Source organism: Ursus arctos, unplaced genomic scaffold, assembly GCF_023065955.2.
Source record: "Ursus arctos isolate Adak ecotype North America unplaced genomic scaffold, UrsArc2.0 scaffold_9, whole genome shotgun sequence".
Lineage (NCBI taxonomy): Eukaryota > Metazoa > Chordata > Mammalia > Carnivora > Ursidae > Ursus > Ursus arctos.
In genome coordinates this window covers 64,645,698-64,669,359 of record NW_026623111.1, presented here as the reverse complement: position 1 = coordinate 64,669,359, position 23,662 = coordinate 64,645,698, and the positions used below count along the sequence as shown (strand labels likewise).

At 44.7% G+C, this 23,662-nt stretch overlaps 1 protein-coding gene across 2 annotated transcripts in view; it reads left to right on the top strand.

Moving 5' to 3' along the window:
* Positions 1 to 2,730: 2,730 nt before the first annotated feature.
* HPSE (heparanase) overlaps positions 2,731 to 23,662 on the top strand; it is a 33,663-nt gene continuing 12,731 nt past the window's right edge. Inside the window, exons 1-4 of one of the 2 annotated variants that reach the window (XM_026509832.4) lie at positions 2,731 to 3,073; positions 14,693 to 14,838; positions 16,583 to 16,708; positions 21,942 to 22,115. In XM_026509832.4, the coding sequence (XP_026365617.1) occupies positions 2,856 to 3,073; positions 14,693 to 14,838; positions 16,583 to 16,708; positions 21,942 to 22,115 (664 nt within the window). In that variant the 5' untranslated portion in view covers positions 2,731 to 2,855. The remainder of the gene's footprint in view (positions 3,074 to 14,692; positions 14,839 to 16,582; positions 16,709 to 21,941; positions 22,116 to 23,662) is intronic. The other variant, XM_044388127.3, reaches the window with a different exon arrangement.

Genomic DNA, 23,662 nt, shown 5'->3' with positions numbered 1-23,662 from the left:
CGCATGAACTGTCCTAGCTCACTTGAAGATTTTTATCTCTCTTTAAGATTGATTGATTGATTGATTTGATGGGGGAGGGGCAGAGGAAGAGAGAGGACCTTTTTAAAAAAGATTTATTTATTTATTTATTTATTTATTTATTTATTTATTTAATTTATTTTAGAGAGAGAGCACACGCAGCACGGGCAAAGGGAAAGGGAGGGAGAGTCTCAAGCAGACTCTGTGCTGAGTGTGGAGCCCAACATGGGCTGGACGTCACAGCTGTGAGATCACCACTATGAGATCGCCACCTGAGCGTAAACCAAGACTCAGATGCCTACCCACCTGCACCATCCAGGCGCCCCCGAAGATTTTTATTTCTAACTCATTATCATCACATAATCTGTGAGTCACCAAATCTGTGTGGCGCAGTGGGAAAACTTTGGACTTGGAATCAATCTACTTTACAAGGTTATTGTGAAGATTCAATGAAGTACTACTGCTAATAAAAACACCTGTGGAACACCTACTTCGTATTGTATATGGAGCTAGATGTGTTACATATATTAAGTAAATTCTCAAAAAAAGCGTGTGAAATATGCAGCATTAGTCCCACTTTACAGATGAGAAAATGGGGGCTCTGGGAGGTGGAAAAAGTGGCCAAGTTTGCACAACCTTTCAAGACGTGGGGCTAGGATGCATGTAAAGGGCTCTCGCTAGGATGTATGCAAGCGAGAACTTGCCACGAGAATGTAAGGCATCTAATTCCAATGTGTCTCTGAAAGCACCATTTCTCTTAATATCGCTACATACTCTTCCCTCCTATGTGCCCATACAGCCCTCGTCTCTGGCATAACGGATCAAACCAACTTAGATCCAGGAGCCAGAAACTCGTCTAATCTCAACCACAGATCGTCTCGTGTGCAAGTTGCTTTTCTTGGCTTCCTCATTTAGGTTTTCCCAGTTTCCATATTAGTAACTTATATGTGGACTGCATTGGCCCACATCTCAGGATGTCACGAGGACTCACTGTTTAGAAAACTTGCAAAGACTCACTTTTCAAGTCGCCCAAATATTCCAAAGAAATTGTCGTGAGTTTTGCCCTTTGAGGTGGCATTGGGGTCAATGTCATGGCAAAGGCAGAGAAAGAGCCTCGGTGTCTGCTTTTCCACCTCCATGTCTACCCCCATATGATCTCCTGGTGACTTGGTGTTGATGTATGAATTTTTTTCTTGTGTATAGTTTCAGGATATAAACTTGATTCGGGTTGCAAAATAGTAACTGATACACCCCCCCCAAACTGCCACCTTCCTCAGCTAACTATATAGTTAACTTTTAAGTTGCCTGAGAATAGACGGATCTATGCAAATTAGATATACATTTCAAAACAATCCATTTTTATTTACCTATTTTTTTTTAAGTAAGCCTTACACCCAACATGGGGCTTGAACTCATGCCCGTGAAATCAAGAGTCTCATGCTCCACTGACTGAGCCAACTGGGTGCCCCCAGTCCATTTTTATGTATTGCTTTATAGGTGGTGCAATCTCAGTAGAAAATCCTAAGGGTTTCGGTGTCATTTGTTTAGTCAACAAACATTTACTGATGGCCACTAAGAGCCAAGCATGATGCCATGAGCTTCAGGGAGTGCTCTAGACGGGACAGAGCCCACCTCTGCTTTCATGGAGTTTACAGTCTAGCAGGTGAGGCCGGCTTGGGAACAACAGCCACGGTACTGGCCAATGGGCTAAGTTCTAGCCAGTTCGGATGCAGTGAGAGCGTGTCATGGGGACTTCCAGCTGCCTGGTGCTTCGGGCGTAGCTTCTTTGAGGAAGTTGTATTTCAGCTGGGACAGGCAGCCATCTGCCCGGGCTTGAGTAACTGTCTTCACATCCCAGTTGTGACACGTGGACACGTTCATGTCTTAGAGCCTGAGTCCTCACGTGTAAACTGAGCATAATACACACTTGGCAGAATTTGGAAAAGGTGAGAGAATATGAGGAAATCATCTCCTAGGGCGTCAGGCACATAGAGTAAGCCGTAAGTCATAATTTCACAATTACGTATCAACGGTAAGGCATCGGGGGAGAACGGAAGGAGTTGCCCAACAGCTAAAGGTAACTTTACGGAGGGGAAACCTGGCAAAGGCTCCAAACCCGAGAGACAGTCACTACCCCAAACTCAGGCTTCCTGTCCTGAATTTCAGGTGCTGGAGCACCTGATATTCTAAGGCTCTGCCAAGTGCTCCTTTCATGATAAGTTGGTAGGGAAATTTTGAAGGTGGATCTCTTTCTAGCTGTGGACGAGCCAATGCCCCGGTTCGACCTTTCGGTTAGAGTAAGACGCCTGGGAAACAGCTCTCGGGTCAGAGGACACACGGTTAATCAAGAGACAAGCAAGTGTTGCTAAGCCGGATGACGCGGGGAGCGATGAATGCCCAGCTGGAGGTTTGAGTTGAGGGTCAGAAGGCCTGGCGCCGCCCACACAAGGCGTGGAAGTGGGAAACGGGCGCAAGGACCTTGGGCTCCGGGGTCTGGATGCCCAGCGCCGGTCCGCGGGCGCTCCCTCTCCAGGGCTCCTGGGCACTTGGCTCCGGGCCAGGTCCGCACCCTCCGAGTGGGTGTGGTTTCGTAAGTGGGCGTGACTGGCCCCAAGGGGAAAGCTTGCAAGGAAGTGGGAGCCAGCGGGGGAAGGCGGGGCGGCGAGAAGAGGGAGCAGTGGGAGGGATGCAGGGCAGGAGTGGGAGGGATGCAGGGCGCAGGGGGAGGGGTGAGGAGCAAGGGAGAAAAGGGCGCCGTGGCGGGGCGGGAGGAAGTACGCGCGGTCTCGGCTCCCGCTGGAGGCGGCTAGCGGGTGGGCCGGCCAGGTGAGCCCGAGATGCTGCGGCGCTGGAAGCCGGGGCTGCCGCTGCTGCTGCTCCTGGGCCCTCTCGGTCCCTTCTCCCCGGGCGCCCTGGCGGGACCCGAGCAGGCCGAGGACGTTGTGGAGCTGGACTTCTCCACCGAGCGGCCGGTGCACTTGGTGAGTCCGGCGTTCCTGTCCTTCACCATCGACGCCAACCTGGCCACGGACCCGCGGTTCCTCACCTTCCTGGGGTAAGCGCCGGCCTGCCTGTCCCCGTGTCCTGCCTTGCTGACCTCCGCGCCCGGGAACCTTTCTCTCTCTCCGTCTCTCTCTGTCTCTCTCCTTTCCTCCCTCCTCTCCTCCTTTCCTCTCCCGGGCAGCCGCCCCCAAACCGCTCTTTCTCGCTTTCATTCATTCAGCAAGGGTTGCCTAAGCGCCAACTAAGGGCCAGGTATTAGGGGAAATTTGGAAAAGAAACTTCCCACCTGCCCCAGAAACACGCCTGGAGGAGGGGACCCAGGCAAGTGCGCCCTTGAATTTGCAGCACAGTGTAGGACAGGTAAGATCGTGGACCAGGCTTCCCTCTCTTAAACTCTGTTAGGAAAGTTAAAAAAAAAAAAAAAAAGTCAAATGGAAAAGGTCTCCAAGGAAAATAAGTGTGTGTATATATAAAATATAATTTTATAAATTTAAAAATGGACTTTTATTATTTTTAAAAATTTTATTTATTTATTTGAGATAGAGTGAGAGCAAGTGAGAGCATGAGAGGGGGGAAAGGGCAGAGGGAGAGAGGGAGTAGCAGGCTTCCCCGCTGAGCAGGGAGCCTGATGTGGGGCTCAATTCCAGGACCCTGGGATCATGACTTGAGCCAAGCCCAACTGACTGAGCCACCCAGGCGTCCCTAAAATAAACTTTTAAGCAACTGTTTTAGATTCCCAGCAAAGTTAAGCACAAGGTAGAGATTTCCAGTTTTTTTTTTTTTTAAGATTTTATTTATTTATTTGACAGAGAGACAGCGAGAGAGGGAACACAAGCAGGGGGAGTGGGAGAGGAAGAAGTAGGCTCCCAGTGGAGGAGCTCTATGTGACGCCCTGAGCCGAAGGCAGACACTTAACGACTGAGCTACCCAGGCGCCCCAGAGATTTCCAGTATTATACTGTTTTTTAAAAAAATCTAAATATTAAATAAGTGAGACTTAGGGGACTACTGCAGGAACTTACAGAGCCTTAATAAAAAGATATTTTTTCAACATGAGGCTGCAAAATCAGCCATAATTTTTTTTCTTGCCTGAGAGGGACAAACTGGTGCTTGTTCACTGGCCCCTGCCCCATGAGTGCAGGCTGATCCCAGGGCAGGGAGCTGCAGGGACAGTCCCAGGTCATCTAGGCCACTTATCTAGGTCATGAGAGCCTCCGGAGATGGCCACACCTCAACCAGTCCAAACAGCTGGGCATCTCCTCATTCCCAAACACTTACATGCTCTTCTGCCTGTACCCATGCCAGCCACTGCTAATTTTGGTCATTTATTCTGTAAAGAAAAGCAGGTAGCGTAATGGTGAAGACACTGGCAGACCACACCGACTTCATTCCCAGCTCTGCCAAAGATGGGTGGCTTGGCTGTTATGGGTGGCTTGGCTGTTATGGGTGGCTTGGCAACTGCAAGCCTCAGTTCCTTCACCTGTAGAATAGAACTTCTAAACAGTTTGTAGCCCTGTTATGAGGATTTCATGAGATAATAAATAAGTAGGGAGCACAGCATTTGCCACAAAGTGTTCAAAATTTAAGCTCATTGCTTCTTCCTGGAAAATAATGAGTATTTGCTAACCGTTCACCAGTTCTCTGTGTGTCTCTTTTGATCATAATTAACCTCCATCTTTCCCTATGGCAGGAGAGGGAGAATTGCCTGGTGGAGAGGAATCCCCATTTTATGACCTTCCTCTTAGAGATAGGAAGCTGATATCACACAGCAGGTGGTTGGGAGAGACGGAAAGATAATTCTGGAGAAACGCTGAACTATGGGCTCAGTATCTGAGGACCCCGGGCCTAGCTTGGGAGGTGGGGTGGGGGGATAATAGGGAAAGAGAAGGCCTGAGGTGCCTTGCTGAAGACAGAGGCACTAACTGAACCACTTCCCGAAATGTGAGAGCACCAGTCCTCTTCTGCTGCTGTAGCTACCGTGTGCCCCACCCTTCCCCAAGGAAGGCCATCTGGGGATTCTTCCTGGAGAAACAGATCCAAAAGAAAAGCCCTACAGCAGGATTTTTGGGATCCAGGTCTGATCACCCTGCGGTGGAGCGAACCAGTTGACTAGCACCACCCTAACCTCCCACCCCCAACGCACGCAGAACTTCCGGTCTGCAGTTAGCAAGGGTGATACCTTTGCCTCAGAACTTCCGGTCTGCAGTTAGCAAGGGTGATAACTTTGCCTCATTTCCCGTAGCACTCTTTCTTCCCCATAGCCCCCACCTTTTGGTTAAAGGCGGGAGGATAATGAAACCAGAAGAGTATAGTGTGCAATAGATAAAATTATTTCTTCAGTTTCCAGAACTCAGTGTATCCCTGTTCATACGGGCTTCTCTCCCAGGCTGGCTCCTGACCACTCCAGTCCACTCCCTTGGCAGAAGCTGTCTTCAGTGCCTGCTTCCCAGAGGCTTCTGCGAGCACTTCCAGACTGTTCCTGGCTTTGATTTACAAGACTGGTGTTTGAATAGGCAGGAGCTTCCTCTTGCTGTCTGCTAGGACCTGGCTTCTCAATTAGGGTCTGAGAGCCTACTATCTCCCCAGGATGGTTAGCACAGTGCCCCAAGGGACCTGGCCCTCTCAGATGGCAACACTAAGCTTAATGCCTGTGAGATGGGTGTTGTTCTCTTACAGGTGCTCAAAAGTGCAGATGCTCAGGCAAAGATGGCAAGAGCTGAGCAGATGAAGCCGGAGGACCAAGGACAGGGTGATAGAAATAGCTGGTGCTCACTGAGCCTTCAGCATGTCGGGTCGCATTCCTAGCATCTCCTGGGTATTGACCCTCTTGTCCTTACTACAAGACTGTGAGGGCAGGACTAGTATTATCCCCATTTTTAAAAAAATAAAGAGATTGAGGGTTAGAGAGATGCAGTAAATGACCCCTAATCTACCAGCTGTTCATGAAGGAGCAGAGTCTGAGCCCAGATACTAATTGCAGGGACAAGAGTGCACAAAAATAAAGTAAGCAGTTTATAGATATAGATACAGATTTAGATATAGATTCTTAATTTAAATTCAATTTAGTTAACATACAGTGTATTATTAGTTTCAGGGTAGAATTCAGTGATTCACCAGTTGCATATAACACCCTGTGCTCATGACATCATGTGCCCTCCTTAATGCCCATCCTCCAGCTACCCCATCCCCCCACCCACCTCCCCTCCAGCAACCCTCAGTTTATTTCCTAGAGTTCAGCGTCTCTTACAGTTTATCTCCTTCTCTATTTTCATCTTATTTTATATTTCCTTCCCATCCCCTATGTTCATCTGTTTCTTCAAAAGCAGTTTATATCCTTTAAAGGCAATAGGGTAGGCTAGAGAAGAAAAAGATTGTCCAGAAACAAATTGAGAGGACTGATGTAATGAAAAGAGGCACTGACCTGAGAATGGGAGGGTCAGGGCCCAGACCTCTAGGGTGCTTCGCCAGAGGCCTGAGCAAGTTTAATCAGATGGCATAGTTCTGGCTTCCCATGATAGCAAACAGATGTGGTTTTCTTTTTTTCCTATTTGCAATTAGAGAATGTAGAGTACACAGAACTTAAATGCCAGTGATAGAACAATCTAGAATTGGAAAGGAACATCTTTTCAGTTTGCCTTCTTCCCGAGGCAACTAATCAACAACCCAATCAAAAATTTCCTATGCCTGACTATGAGCAGAGCTTCAAAGAGGCACTGACCCTCAAAGATGGGGGGGGGGTGAGACCAGCACTGCTCAAAAGGAATATAATGTGAGCCTCATATGCAAGCTACATATGCAATTTAAAATTTTCTAGTAGCCACGTTAAAAAGGGTAAAAGAGGGGCGCCTGGATAGTTCAATCAGTTAAACATCCGGCTCTTGATTTCAGCTCAGGGTCGTGTCATGCAGCTGCCTCTGGCTCTGCACTGGGCGTGGAGCCTGCTTAAGATTCTCTTTCCCTCTCCCTCTTGCCCCCCACCCCCTGCTCATGCTCTCGCGCTCTCTCTCTCTCTCTCAAAAAAAAAAAAAAAAAAAAGTAAAAGAAACAGGTGAAGTTAATTTTAACAATATATTTTATTTAACACAAAATATCCAAAGTATTATCATTTCAACATGCAACCCATAAAAAATATTAATGAGATATTTTACATTCTTTTTCAAACCAGGTCTTTAAAAGCTGGTGTATATTTTATACTCATAGCACATCTCAGTTCAGACTGGCCACATTTCAAGTCCTAGCCACATGCGGCTAGTGGTTACCTTCTCAGCAGTGAGGTCCACAGTACAAACAAGACACACACACAAGCACGGCTCTCTAACACAGGGAAAAAAAGTAGAGTGCGAAGTCAGCCCTGGAGACCCTAAGTGCTCCCAGGCAGGGCGGACAAGCTGGTGCTAAGCACCGACAGCACTGATTCTGCCGCTGTGCTCCCTCTCCGCCCCTCCCTTCCCCTCCCCTCTCTTCCCTTCCCTTTTTTTTTTTTTTTTTAATATTTTATTTATTTATTTGAGAGAGAGAGAGAGCACAAGCAGCGGGAGTAGCAGACGGAGAGGGAGAAGCAGATTCCCTGCTGAGTGGGGAGCCTGATGTGAAGCTTGATGTGGGGCTCGATCCCAGGACCCTGAGATCATGACCTGAGCCAAAGGCAGACGCTTAACCGACTCAGCCACCCAGGTGCCCAGGCTTACTTTTCATAAGGGTTTGCTTATTTTTTTTTTCAGCAACGTTCATCCCTTTTCGCCAATTCGAGAAGTAGTTATTAATAATGACTTTCGGTAATCAGATCCCTGCATCATCATAGACAAATTTGCTTTTCATAGTCAGAAAATCACTTCTAATCAATGTCAAGTGCACGTTTTGAAAACCGATATTGGAAATAACCTCAGGCCGTCTATGTGCCTGTTGCTGAGAGAATTAACCAGAGCCAGAGAAACCGAGAACTGAGAACAATTACAAGCCATAGACTCAACATGTTTTGGCCCCTGAGCGCTGTCCCTCTGGCTCAGTGCTCATCGTTCCCTTCCCTCCCAAACCTTTCCCTATGCTCCCTGGAGCCCTTTGCATGGCAACCCTGCTCTGTCCTCCTCGCAGAATATTCCCACCCTAGCTAAAACTTGGCTCTTCTCTCAAGACCCAAGAGCGGAAGTGGACGTGGCTGCCTGAGGTAGGCCTTTGGAGTGGACGCTGTGCGTTCGGCAATACTGCCGCCCTTTCCGCGTTCCCACCACGGCCTCTAAGCGATCGCCCACCAGTTTGAATGTGGTTTACACCCCTGCCGGTTTGTTACCTTGGGCAACAGCCTCCTTCTGTTCGGGTTCCTTGTCTATAAAAAGAACATGATAGCCTACCTCACTGGCTTGTTTTGGGATTGAGTGAAAGAATGTATGCAAAGTGTCTAAAACACTGAGTTTGCATGAACCCAACCCGTGCTAGAGGCGACTGCCATGACTCCAGTGTGAGGGCCACTGTCTCCCTGTCTGGCTCTCATCCTGTGTTCCCTGTCACCACACTGGGCTTTGCTCTTATTCACTTCTTTTTGATTAAAGATTGGTGTTAGGGACACCTGGGTGGCTCAGTGGGTTAAGCATGTGCCTTCGGCTCAGGTCGTGGTCCCCCATCCGGCTCCTTGCTCAGCAGAGAGCCTGTTTCTCTCTCTCTCTCTGCCGTTCCCCTTGCTTGTGCACCGTCCCCCCCACCCCCCGTCAAATAAATAAATAAAATGTAAAAAAAAAAAAAAAAGATCTAGTTGTAGTGTAATGAGGGGGCCCTCATCCACTCCGACTGATGTCCTTAAAAAAGAGGAAATGTGGAGGCAGATACCCACACCGAGAAGGCTGTGGAGCCTGGAGTGCGGGCCTGCAGGGAACCACCGGAAGCTGGGAGGGAACCTGGAACCGCTCCTCCCCCAGTAACTTCAGAGGGAGCGTGGCCTTGCAGACACCTTGGTTTCCTATTTCTAGCCTCCACACCCATGAGAGAGTAAATTTCCGTGTTTGGGGGACCGGTCTGTGGTACTTTGATTCTGCGGCCCTACCAGAGTCCTGGGGTCTCTTGGCAGCATTTGGCCAGGTGGACAACGAAGCTCTTTCTCATCCCTTCGGGACTATGTCGCTCCCGTTTCTGGGGGTTCCCCCACCTCTTTAACACGTCTTCTTCGCCCCTTTCTCTAGCTTGTCTTAAATGTTTGATGTTCCTCGGACTTCTGACTTGGGCCTTCTTTTCATATCACATAGCCTCCTGAGTGGTCTCCCCCGCCTCCGTGGCTTGACGTCGTGCCCTGTGTGCTGGGAAAGTTTAACAGTTGCTCTGGGGAGGAGGGGAAACTATCTATGGGCTGCTGGTGGGTTTTGTTTTTTGGTGTGTGTGTGTTTGCTTTTCCCCTGATTTCTGTGGTATATATGCTCGCACCGCGGCTGATTGCGAACTGCCAGCAGCTCAGCGGCTTGTTCTCGAAGTACCCCAGCTGGCTCTCACAGCGGGTAGGCGCCGGTGCAAGCTGGCTGCCGCACACCTGCGCTTTGGTGTCGGAGGTAAGCCGCTTATTTTTACACGGAAGGTAAAATAAAAATACCTGCAGACTTTGCTTTGCCCTAACAAACTGCTCTGGAAGTCGACTATCTGCAGCTGCTTTTCTGTGGGTGTTTTTCGTTTACTTCCGAGTCACTGTGGTGGTGATCGATCCCCCCCACACTCCTCCCCCCCATATGATAGAAGTAGTGTACCTTTGATCAGTTTTATTTTTATGACATGTTTTGCAGCTGTTTAAAATCTGCTTTTGGTCAGAGGGCATCAGTGTTGTATTCTCAAAACAAGAAAATGTTCCCTTGCAAAGAAGACGAACAACAAGGTCTTTAAAACCAATACTTTTGAAACACGTGATTTCCTTACTTGGCAGGAGCCATAGCATTGGGTTTTAATTGTGTTCAGAAAACAGTCTTTGTCTGGCCCCACTTGGCCCTTCATCAGGGTGGACTCGCTTGTTCATTCACTTAACAAATATTTATTGAGCACCAGCTGTTTGCCCGGCCCTTATCGGCCCTTATCTTGGTGCTGCGGAGATTCTGATCAGCCAGAGAGATAAGAGCTTGCAGGGCGTGGAGGGGAGAGAGATAGGAAACCAAGCAAATAACAGGAAGCTAATTTCAGAGAATGGTGAATGATGTGAAGAAAATCAAAGCAGAGTAATGTGATTGAGAGTGACCCGAGGTGGTATAGTCGCTCTCTGGGAGGTAGGCTCTGGGACTCAGGCGTCTGACCCAGGCTGTGTGCAGATATGTATCTTGACGTACCATAGCTCCTTCCACCTGGTGGTAGTTTTCTTCCATTTCCCAGAGGGCATCAGTGTCTGGTACCAGCTACACAAAAAATCGAAATAAGCTTCCTCTATCATCAAAGGCAGTCAATATGCCAACAACCAGAATCAATGCCTGACCAAAGGCAGGGGGACAGAGCCAGCCTGAAGTGACTCTGAGGAAGCTCCTTGTATTCGTTGTGGGGCCGTGTCTCTGCACCCGTGGGCTGCAGGTCACCAGTCACTGACGTTTAGACCGAGGACCCTCCATTCTGCATCTCGCCTGGATGTGTCCCTCAGCCCCAGTTACCTATGGCTGAGGGCCAGATGGAAATATGTTTTTTGGTGTTGCTTTAGCATTTCCAGTTCTACAAAACTGAGCCTCTCCCCCTGCCCTCACCCCCATCTCCAGCCTATCCCCTGTTCTTCATCTCAGCGAATGTTACCATCTTCCAAGATGCTTCCCAGGGGGTAATCCTTGACTCTTCTGTAATATCCGATTGAACACCAAATCCAGTATTTCTGCCTCCACAGGTGTCTTGAATATCCACCTCTCTCCACCCCAAGGCTGTTACCCGATCTCAGCCTATCACTTCCTGCTTATGTTAATGTGACCACACTCTTGGTCCTTCTTTTCAGGTATTTACACTGCAGTGTGAGATTCTTTTCTAAAATAGAAGTCTGCTGAGGCCATTTCACTTCTTTAAATCCTTCCATAGCTCTAAATTGCCCTCATAGAAAGCTGGATTCCAGGACATGGTGGCTCACAGTCCCTCCACGGTGCGGCCCTATTTACCTCTGTAGTCCATCCTCTCCACGCAGCTCCCTGCCCCCAGTCTGCAGGCTCTAACCCCATCTGTTAGCTCTTCAGCGGTGTCCTATTCTCTTCGACCTCCGGCTTTGCCCGACATTTCTCTACACCTAGAACGCTTCCTTCAACCCCACCTCACTATCTTTGACCCGGATAAGATTTATTCCTTTTGAATGTCAAACAGTGAAGCTACTTCCCCCCAAAACCTCTAACCACACCCTACCCCCAGCCCAAAGTTTGGGTTAGGATCCCCTTCCTGTGTTCTCATAGCACTGTTTTAGAATTGCCTATTTACCTGTTTAAATACATATGTATGCAATTGGGGTGCCTGGGTGGCTCAGTTGGTTAAACGTCCAACTCTTGATTTCAGCTCAGGTCATGATCTCAGGGTCATGGGATTGAGCCCCCACCCCACCCCGTAACCCTGGTCTGGCTCCGTGCTCACCGGGGAGTCGGCTTAAAATTCTCTCTCCCGCTCCCACTGCCCCTCCCCCACTTTTGAGAGCTCTCTCTCTAAAATAAATAAATAATAAATCTTAAATAAAAAATATATATATGCAAGACTGTAAATTATATGAGAACAGTGGCTATCTCTGTCTTGTTTGCTATTGTATCCCCAGCAACTAGCATATGCCTGGCAGTATGGGCCTGCCATGAATATTTATTGATTAACAGATGGCTATGTCTCCCTTCACTAAATTTTGGTTTCTTCGCTTATCTTTATTTTTATTTATTTATTTTTTTAAAGATTTTATTTATTTATTTGACAGAGATAGAGACAGCCAGCGAGAGAGGGAACACAAGCAGGGGAAGTGGGAGAGGAAGAAGCAGGCTCCCAGCAGAGGAGCCCGATGTGGGACTCGATCCCGGAACGCCAGGATCACGCCCTGAGCCAAAGGCAGACGCTTAACCGCTTTGCCACCCAGGCGCCCCTCTTCGCTTATCTTTAAAAAATAGAAACATACACACAAAACCACCTTGTATAAATTAAAATGTCATATGCTTATTATGGAACACTTATAAAATACAGAAGAGAGTCTGCCGTCCATCTCAGTACATAGTAATGACCCCTGTTACCACCTTCTATATATATTATTTTCATTGTTGAAATCACACTATGTCTGCAGTTTCTTCTAATTGTGGTAAAAGATACCAACCATAAAACTTACCATTTGGGGCGCCTGAGTGGCACAGCGGTTGAGCGTCTGCCTTCGGCTCAGGGCGTGATCCCGGCGTTGTGGGATCGAGCCCCACATCAGGCTCCTCCGCTATGAGCCTGCTTCTTCCTCTCCCACTCCCCCTGCTTGTGTTCCCTCTCCCGCTGGCTGTCTCTATCTCTGTCGAATAAATAAATAAAATCTTAAAAAAAAAAAAACTTACCATTTAACCGTTTCAAGTGTGTAGTTCAGTGGCATTAAGTATACTCATACTGCAGCCATCGCCACCCCCCACCTGGGAACTTTCTCGTCTTCCCAGATGCAAACTCTGTGCTCATGAAACAACAGCGCCCTCTTCCCTGCTTATTTTTGTTTGTGTTTGTAGCGAAGTGGAAATGGCTTTCTTCTGAATCCTTACTTAGTCCAAGTTAGCGTCTCTGCTTATTTTCAAGTGGTTGTGAGGATTTGGGGGCACAGGCCATCCTTCCTGGGTTCTTTGGTGCTGCCTGGTGTTTCAGTCAGCACTGAATGCCAGGTTGATAATATTTCTTTTCTTTTTTTTTTTAATTTTTTTTTTTTATTATGTTATGTGAGTCACCATACAGTACATTTCTGAAGACTCACTTTGTACTGCGTTTCCGCATGCCGGAACCTACAACACCCTTAGGGGCCCATGAAAATCTTCTAACTTCTTGTAAGAGCCAAAGAACATGAACTTTTAGGTCAAAGAAAATATTTTCATATATAATATTCACTCGTTTGTCTTTATAGAAATATCATCACGAAATATAATTTTAAATATTTTTTTTTATGGAGGAAGAGGGTGATGAAGGCACGAGTGCCTAGGTAGTACAGTAAAAAGTTCTCAAGTTATGAATAAACAAAAGAATGGGGAAGAGGAATTGCTGAAGTTTTTAATGCAGGAGACTTATCCTTTGGTCTGTTTCCCTCTTTTAAGTTCTCTTTCCTAAGCATAAATAAAGTTATCTTTCAAACATTTTACATAGCAGTATATATAGTTTCAGCAATATCCTAAAATTTTAGATTTAAAAATGTAAAAATTTTAAATTTTAAGTCAGGCCTCTAATTCCTCGGATGTTAAGACATGTTGCCAATTAATTAGTCCTGCTGGAACGATTTTCCAATCTGGAAGAACCCACCTGGAAGCTAATTAATCGGACCGTTGCAAAGAACTGCATGGCATTGATTTTCTGTGTTTTAACAGAATTCAGAGAGTAGTGTGGCCAGAATCACATGTGTGAGACTTCAGAAGTGCATGGCAGGTGTCCCTGTTACCTGTGTCTTCTGGTATCTTCATTTTATTCACTTAAATATTCATGACATCTTCATCTTTCTGCGGGAAGGGATTGTAGCGCGCTCTGATTCCGTTCTAGAGCATTTGGTGCCATTCGGAGCACCTAACGGGCACCCACCAGCAGCATTTTTGACTTGATGGGCTATGCATTTAGAATTGTTCAAATTAGAGTTGTGGATGATAGGAATTAGAATCTTACCTAATTCTAATTCATTTGACTTAAATTTAGAAGGACAGTTTTCCTTGAAAGCCAGAGTTAAGGAGAAGAGGAAGAATCCTAACTCATTTATGAACTTATCTGAGAACATGAACGGTTTTTTTTACATTTTTTTAGAGATTTATTTAATTTTATAATTTTTTTAGGTTTATTTCTTTATTTGAGAGAGAGAGTGAGAAAGCATGAGTGGGGAGGAGAGGGAGAAACAGTCTCCCTGCTGAGCAAGGAGCCCGATGCGGGGCTCAATCCCAGGACTCTGGGATCATGACCTGAGCCCAAGCCAGATGCTTAACCGACTGAGCCACCCAGGTGCCCTAAGATTTACTTATTTCAGAGAGCGCATGAGTGCAAGTTGGGAAGGTGCACAGGGAGAGAATCCCAAGTAGCAGACTCCCCACTGAGTGTGGAGCCTGATGTGGGGCCAACCCAAGACCCCGAGATCAAGTCAAAATTAAGAGTCCAGTGCTTAACCTACGGAGGTACCCGGGGGCCCCAAGAATATACATTTTTGAAGACAATCTATTTTTCAAAGAAACACAAAGTCAGCTTTCCTAGAGTGCCCACTCTCTTAACCTCTCTTCCTTCATCGATCATAAAAGGTTGTGAGTGTTTTGAAAGTACTGAACGCTATCCTACTTGTCAAGTTAAAATAGAAGTTCTTGCCAGAGTCAGAGCTCCAGGTTGCCTGCAGGCGCCTAGACGTGCAACCTTGTACTTGGACAGGGTCAGACTGAGAAGACTTCCCCGTTCTCGCGCTAGGACTTCTCCCTCCAAGCCCCGTACAGCTACGTATTAAGAAATAGGTCCACCTCAAGCGTAATCATGTTTGACTGGATTTTCCTGGAAAACATAATTTTAATTACGTGCTTGTCTCCGAACAGTTCTCCAAAGCTTCGCACTTTGGCTAGAGGCTTGTCTCCAGCATACCTGCGATTTGGTGGCACCAAGACGGACTTTCTCATTTTCGATCCCCAAAAAGAACCGACCTTTGAAGAGAGGAGTTACTGGCAGTCTCAAGTCAACCAGGGTGAACTTTTTAAACATTCCCGATACATTTTAATTCCCTTGAGTCAGTCTTGAGCATTCTCAGAGAAATGTTCCAGCTGACATTTAACAATTAGTAAGAAATCAAGGGCTCCCGACTGCCCGATGGAGGCACTCTCACAAAAGGAGGAAGCAGGGGGCAGGTTTCCTCCTCGCCATGTTTTCATGAATGTGAGACCCCACACAAAAAATTGTGCTGGGCATAACTGAGAGTTAATTGTGCTGTAAATAGGACAATGATTGTAGCTGAAGGACACAGCTGCTTAGTGGGAGCGTGTGGGCAGAAACGTGTCAAACTGAAAAGAGTATTTCCAGCTGAAGACACACAGCATTGGATTGAAACCCATTTATTCTGAAAATAGAATGTGAATGGAAGGTATAACAAGAGGGTGTGGGGATATGCTCTGCCTCTTAGGATGGATTTTAAGATTTGATTTATTGGGCAGTAATTGTCAAACTTCATTGGCTATCCGTAGTCACCTGGGGTGAGTTTGAATATTTAGATTCCATGTTCCAACCTTAGATTACGAGTTTAGCAAGCTCCTCAGGTGATTCTGCTATTTGGAAGCCTGTTGGCTCCCCCTGAGAAACCTGCCCTAGGGAGCAACGAGGATCTGCCCTATGTCTTTCATAAGTACTATACAGACATCAAACGGAAGTTAAATCATTATTGTAACATTTGTGAAAAATATGGTGCATATATAGTTGAATTATGTACACATCATGTATATATTAGTGAATAATATTTCATTATATCATATATTACATATTTTCCTTCTATTTTCTTCAGCTAGGTAGTGTCCAGAAGAGTTAATCAGTAATTGGGCCAAAATTGATAGAAGAGTAATTAGAAAAAAATGAAAAAATAACAGGAGAATTCTCTTCAAATGCCATATTGGAATAATTTATGTTTAGACTTAACCATTCCTATCAGTCACGTGTGTTTGAAAGGTCTCTTAAGTTCAGACAGGAGACTCTCCTTTGCTCATCAGTTTTCCTCATCCTGTGTGTATATGGGGTGGGGGGGTCAGGTGCCTCTGAAACATCCTTTTTGAGCACAGGGAGGGATGAGGCAACAGCTGCCAGAAAGCCAGAACATGCAGCTTCCCAGAAAGGAAGTTGTTGGCCGGTCAGCCCGCACTGGCGGCCAGCGCCCAGCAGCTCTGCTGTCCTGTGATAAGGAAGCACGGTTAGCCTGACAGCACGGTGGTTGATTTTCCCAATTGCCCATGTTGTGGTCTCAGAAGTTTGAGGATACCATATTTGAAGGAGAAAAAAAAGTCAACATTTCCCGTCCCACCATTATGGCAAGAGGAAATCATCACAAAGCAGATAGAGTCCAGCAAGACAAATTTCTGAGTATTTTGAAAGTGAATCTTAAGAGAATTGAACTATGTTTTCTTCGGTGGGGTTCTCTAGCAATTTTAAGTTTCTGAAGAGCCTTCTGAATTGTTAAATAACTTGAAGTTATGTCCAGTGTAGCTGTGTCCAGGGTACGTCCAACGTTTCTTAGGAGACCTGCCCTTTGGTGTTTTTTTTGTGTGGTGATTGGTTAGCCAGCAATATTGACATGTGTAACAGAATATATCTTTCTCTGACCTCATGCCTAAAAACCAGAAATATATTATCCTGCTTTAGTCACATAAATAGGTAATGAACAAAATGTATGGGATTTCAACCTCACCACTTTGAAAAGAGATTCTCTAAACTATTTCTTCCATTTGCAGATATTTGCAAATCTGGCTCCCTCCCTTCTGATGTAGAGAAGAAGTTACAGTTGGAATGGCCCTTCCAGGAACAATTGCTGCTCAGAGAACAGCATCAGAAAAAGTTCAAGAACAGCACTTACTCGAGTAAGAGATGAAGGGCACCCTGCAGGTGTCCCAGCCCCCAAAATACATGGATAGCTTGAACTTGAGCTTGAATCACGTAAGCCCTACAACAGTTGGGTAAAGCGGCATAATACTCAAATGTTATCAAGAGTTAATGGGAGATCTTGAACCCAAAACTTCTGGTTTTTTTTCTCTTCTCCACCTGACTTTGCCTACTAGCCATTAAGTGAAATCTAGAAATCATTCATTCACGAGCTGATAATAACCTTTACTGCTCTGAAGAACTAGGAAGTCAGGGAAGACACGGATACATTCTTTGTGAAAAAGTAAAATACAGAAGTATGAAGAGTAAATCACGGGGGTGCTTTACTAGCTCAGTCAGTAGAGCCCGCAACTCTTTTTTTTTTTTTAATAATGATTTTTTATTATATTATGTTAGTCACCATACAGTACATCCCCGGTTTTCGATGTAAGGCTCGATGATTCATTAGTTGTGTATAACACCCAGTGCACCATGCAATATGTGCCCTCCTTACTACCCATCACCGGTCTATCCCATTCCCCCACCCCCCTCCCCTCTGTAGCCCTCAGTTTGTTTCTCATAGTCCATAGTCTCTCATGTTTCATTCCCCCTTCTGATTACCCCCCCTTTCTTTATCCCTTTCTTCCCCTACTGATCATTCTAGTTCTTATGTTCCATAGATGAGAGAAATCATATGATAGTTGTCTTTCTCTGCTTGACTTATTTCACTAAGCATTATCTCCTCCAGTGCCGTCCATGTTGTAGCAAATGTTGAGAACTCATTCTTTCTGATTGCTGAGTAATATTCCATTGTATATATGGACCACAACTTCTTAATCCAGTCATCTGTTGAAGGGCATCTCGGCTCCTTCCACGATTTAGCTATTGTGGACATTGCTGCTATGAACATTGGGGTGCATATGGCCCTTCTCTTCACTACGTCTGTATCTTTGGGGTAAACACCCAGTAGTGCAATGGCTGGATCATAGGGTAGCTCAATTTTTAACTTTTTAAGGGACCTCCACACGGTTTTCCAGAGTGGCTGTACCAACTTGCATTCCCACCAACAATGTAGGAGGGATCCCCTTTCTCCACATCCTCTCCAACAATTGTTGTTTCTTGCCTTGTCTATTTTTGCCATTCTAACTGGCGTAAGGTGGTATCTCAGTGTGGTTTTGATTTGAATTTCCTTGATGAGCCCGCAACTCTTGATCTCAGGGTTGGGAGTTCAAGCCCCATGCTGGGTGTACAGATTATTTATTTTAAAATAAAAATAAATCTTTAGGGGAAAAAAAGAGCAAGTTGTGAAAACCATTCACACCTCGTCATCCATTCCATCCAGAATCCACCCATTCTCGTCCCAGAAGCAACCCCTATTTTGAGCTGGTATACCATTAGGCAGTGGAAGCCTGTGTCATACCAGACACTGCTGGCCATCAAGCAGCTCTCTCTTTTTCTTTCCTCTGTGGCTTTGCAGACATAGAACTAGCTTGACGAAGACAGAATTTATTTCCATTCACTGAAACAGTTATCCAGTCTTCAAAATGGGATAATGTTGTCATGCAGGGCTTTAAAACAACTGAAACAAGCAATCCTTATTTAACTATGAAAAATATTTTTATCTGAAAGTTGGTGTTTTAGACCCAACTAAGTAAGGGATGATATTGGCCCAGATCTCAGCTAAGGGAATAACTGCTCAGATATTCTACAACTGTCTTTTCATTTTTAAAAAATAAATCATCTTGTAGTTAATTTGGGTCACTTGGCCTTTCTAAGAGTACATTATTGGAAGTAGATTCTTTGTCTTTGTAAGATTTTATTGGCTACTATCTGGATTTCAGTGTATCCAGTGGGTTTTTATTTTTTTATTTATAAGGTACAGAAAAGATGTGACACATAAAACATCAGAAAATAGTTTACATGTCATTAGATAATGCATCCTCTAAATTATTTATTGCATTTTAAATGGGGTGGGGAGCAACTCTGACACTTTAATAACATGATCTGTGGTTGCATGGAATTTGGCCTGACACAGGGCCATCTCAGTCCCATGAAGGGAATGACAAGAGGACAAGAGACCTATAGCAGTAAGGTCTCACAATAAATCATTATGATATAGGTCTGCTAAGAGAAGACTCCATGGTGTTAGGTAATCTATTGATTTCTACTTTATTTTGCATCATGTTAAGCATTACACCTGTTTACACCAGTTTCCTACCTCACACAATCTATCTGGAATCAAGATGGCAGGTTTCCACCATCTTTCCCTGCCTCTGGGACTAGGACCTTCATAGTTCCTACACCAGAAGAAAGTTCCTTCACTAACTATGTAAATAGGTCATTGTAGCCACCCTATTAGCTAAAATATTTAATAAATATGGATACTTTATTTGTATTTGGAAACATTTGACTCTTGGTTTGAAATTTTTTGTTTTAACATACATGTCTTAGAAACATATAGATAGGAATGCACTGTGTTTAGTCTGGGCACCAACTCCTTATGGTGAGAAGTATCTCAGAGGCCTATAGGTGTTTCCACACATTGTCCTGTACTGACAACTGAGGTTGGTAATGCCTGAGGAACTTGGGCTGGCATTGTCTAATGGAAGAGACAGCAAAAGTCTATGGTGGTAAGGACAGTCACTGCCCTTTAATGTGTCTGTCATGGCACTGACTAATAGTCAGTGGCCTATACCCTTAAAACAGGTGTCCTAGAAGATATAAGCAAGTTTTCTAATTACAGGACCCACTGGATGGTGGGTTTCACTTAAGTAGAAGGTGACAAAAACATTTGTCATAAGACTGCAAACTCTGTAAGCCTGTTTAGGCAGGAAAAGGAAGCAATGTTACAGATGTAATTCTGGGTGTGACTGCAGAAAGAACTTCCTTATTCAAATAGTTCTACTTAATGAGCTAATTCTTTGCTCTCCTTCTCCACCTCTCTTCCTCATCACCTGACTCGTCCGCCTCCATCACCCACTCCCACACTGGAACTGGACACACTCATATAAACAGACATGGCGTAACGCCAGGGAAAGAACCAGTGCCAGTTTTAGTGTAGCATTTAAGTTATCCTTGTCCCAGGGATCTTTCCACCCTCTCGTAGAATAAGAGATAAGAGACTGGGTCATAATTGGGAATTGGAAAATTAGCTGTAAGTTTTCTTATTGTTCATGTTTTGAGGAGAGAGTAGGCTGAGTGGGTTGTGTTTTTCTTTTTAAGAGTAGATTCTAACTCAGTAATACACAGCCCTTATTCTAGATGTTACTATTATGTTGTAGGAAGCATATAATAGAATTTTAAGTTATATAAATTCCAAGTGCATTTGGAAAAATGAAATAGACAAAGAGTCAAGTATGAGTTGAATAAATATTCTGAAATGCAAGCATTCTAGGTTTTTCGAAAATGCCATAGAGGGATGAGGTAGTGACAGTGCCTGCTATCTGTAAAGGCTTTTATGGCTTACAAAGGGTTTTCGCATATGCCGTTTCAACCTCGGTTTTGTGAGTAGGCACACGGTGGTGCTAGTTCCAGGACTGTGGATCCATAGCTGAGGCTCACGCAAGGTAAAGGGGTCACCCCGATCATACAGTCTGTAAGTAGGAGAGTGGGTCCTGGAGCTCAGGTCTTAGGAGGATTCCTGACTCACGAAACTTTTTACGGCATGATTTTGCAATATGTATGTCTAACATGGAGCTGTGACTAAGACAGTCTAGTCACCCCTTCACAACAGGCTCTAGTAAGGGCACTGCCACCAAATAGCTAAGCAGTGTTGGGCAAAGCACTTCATTTCCGTGGGTATCAGTTTCCTCATGGAAAAACGAGGGTAGAGGTTTGGGGAGAACCCAACAATCCCCAAGGCTCTGTTTGTGTCATCCCAAACCATGGCTCAGGATCCAGTGGAATGCTGGGCCACAGGACGGGAGAGCTTTTCCACCCTTGTTGTCCGTAACTCCCTGATGACAGGCAGCAGCTCTGTGGAAGTGGGTGACACAGCAGACATCTAAAACACCTCAAAGAACTTGCGAGAGACGTTTCTGCCCCTCAGCCTTTACCGGCAATATTAAATTGAGGGTTTCTCTGCTAAGCTCACCCGGTAATTCACTTAGATTTTTTTTAAACTTAGAGAGTTCAAGAGTGAATTTCTATTCAACAAGTAACCCTAAATATACATGAAAATTGCAGACTTATTATGCATACGATACCCGACTTGGAGGTGATATTCAAACTGACATTATTGCCACTCTCAAGCAGTGATTTTAGACTAGCTAGTGATTAGAAAAGCGGAGTTCAAAAGTCCCCAAACCTTTATAGCACTTACGTGACTCAGTAATTTTTTTAGTTTAAATTTTAAAGTTATTTTACCTAGTCCCAAGTAAATACCTAAGAGTTTCAGTTATTAAGTTGTTCAGTCCCAGATTCTACTAGTAATATAGTTCTTGTCATGTCCAACAGAGTTGACGTTTCCCTTGCAAAACTAAAGGGTCCAGTAGTATCCATGCGAGTAGGGTTGCTTGGTTGAGTTTGAATTTCAGATAAACTGATTTTTCTTTTTTACTATAAGTATTTCTCAAATATTGTATAGACACACAGTAAAAATTATTTCTCATTTATCTGAAGTCCAAACTTAACTAGTTGTCTATATTTTCCTTTGTTCAGTCTGACAACCACATGGTGAATTTCTTGAGGCTTGCCAGATGTCTTGGCACAGAGTTTGGAAACCACAGATCCATAGCCCGAGGCCAGTTTTTTAATGTCAAATTTTACTTATTTAAAATTAATAAACCCTATACATGAATTTCCCCAAAATTGTTTTTAAATAGAGTAAAATTTACCAAAATATTTTGTGACTGGGTTTGTGAGTAGAGATGTTTCAGTTATGAAGAGTGTGGCGTGTATGGACTAATGACAGTCTGGCCCGTGCAAGAGTTCCCCTGAGGTCATCTGAACACAACCCGAGTGCCAGACGAAAGCTTCTGATACTCTACCTGGTTCAGCATGGAAAGTTGATTCAACAGCTGTAGTAAATGAAGTCCTAGTAAATTCTGGTTTTTTAAGTTTTTTATTTGCCTGTCCAATTTTTTGTCTCATATTTATAATTATAGTCACTCATATAGGACTATAATTCCTTCAGTTTAACAACCAAAATAGTTATTCGTTGGAGAACAAATCTGGAGGCCTTCATTACTGTGGTGCTGACCCAGCCATTAAGTTGCAACATTTTTCTTTTAGAAAGCTCTGTGGATATGCTGTATGCTTTTGCAAATTGCTCGGGACTGGACTTGATCTTTGGGCTAAATGCCTTACTACGAACAGCGGACTTGCAGTGGAACAGCTCTAACGCTCAGTTGCTCCTGGACTATTGCTCTTCCAAGAATTATAACATTTCTTGGGAACTAGGCAATGGTAAGTGCCCCCGGGGAACATTTCATTGGTAAGGAGATTCCCCTTTGGCATTACTTGTTCCGATTTATGACATTCTTTTTAATATTAGCAAATATACTTTTGGTTCGGCACACTTGTACGAGTGCTCAACAGTGCAACTTTTGCAACTGCTTATGGCAGAACACTCCTTTGTATATCCTAGAACCTATTGTGAATCCTAGTTTATGTTTTGCTTGAGCTGAAGACAACTGGCTGGACCCAGAAACTTCCACAGCTCCTGGGCTCACTTGACGTTTTCGGGATCGCTTAAACCTATTACGGTTGGCAGGCTGGACTCAGAAAACTGCACAGCAGGCACTTTTGCTTTTGCCCTTTCATTTCTTTCTCTGTTTCTCAACTTGTCAATTAATCTCAGCAACTCCATCCTAACCATCATGATAGGCTCCAGCTAGAAGTTCCTGGTGTAGAAGACCACTCAGGTCAAGCTCCTGATGGTTCCCTTCTTCACTTTTTTGCAAAGAACTTGTAAATTCTAACTGAAGTGCTAATGATTTGTCACATTCATTTAAACATATTTATAGTGCTTTTTCCACACATGAGCCAATGGAACTGAAACTAAAATGGGAAATGAGATGTAGTAATATGATGGGCACATACTATATTCCAGGCACTGTTCTGAGCATTTAATAAGTATTATTTTCTCTTTGGTGGATACAATTATGGCCTTCATTTTACGGATGACAAAAGAGGCACAAAAAGATTAGTTAAATACCCACGTGACATGGGCCTACCAAGTGGAGGACTTGGGGTTTGAACCCAGGTTATCTGGCTCCAGAGCAAAGTCCCTGCTTTCTTGGAGTTCCATTCTAGAGGAAGGGAGCCAGACGGACCAGAAAGCAAGCAAAGAAATAAGATACATGTCTGTAGTGGTGTGTGTTACAGTAGTGTCTAGAGACAGATTTGGGGATGAGGTTGCTAAGGGTAACTGGCAGGTGAAGCACAGAACACAACATAGGGGCAGAGGGAACCATATCTTAGCTAGACGCTGAACAACTTTCAATAATGGCAACACGTGAATAATGGATCATCTGAACCCGTCCTTATATCTCTCCCTCCCTACTTTCCTACCGTACCCAACCCCAACTCCTTTTGCTCTTCAGAGTAAGATAACAGAGCTATGCCATCCTGTTTCCCTCTTTCTTGGGCCCCCTTTTGCAAGAAAAAGGTCTGCTTTCCAGAGAGAAGGAGAAGGGAACAAGGCAGAGTGTGTGCAAGATATTTGGGGAAGTAGACTGAACACTCTGTGCCTCCTTCCCATGTCTTCAGTGTGGCTACTTCCAGGCTCACCTGCACAGATAATTTCTGAATAAACAGGCTCAGTAAGGCTTTTAATGGCATTGTAGAAATCAGTTTTTCAATGTCTTCCCCTCCCACTCAAGCTTTTTGTCCTCTTTAAGTAAATCAGTTTATTAAATACTGGATGTAGCCTATTCCCCAAATATCCCTTAGTTTAATAGCCCCGTTATTAACTTCAAATCATTGTAATAGCCCCTCATACTTTAGTTATG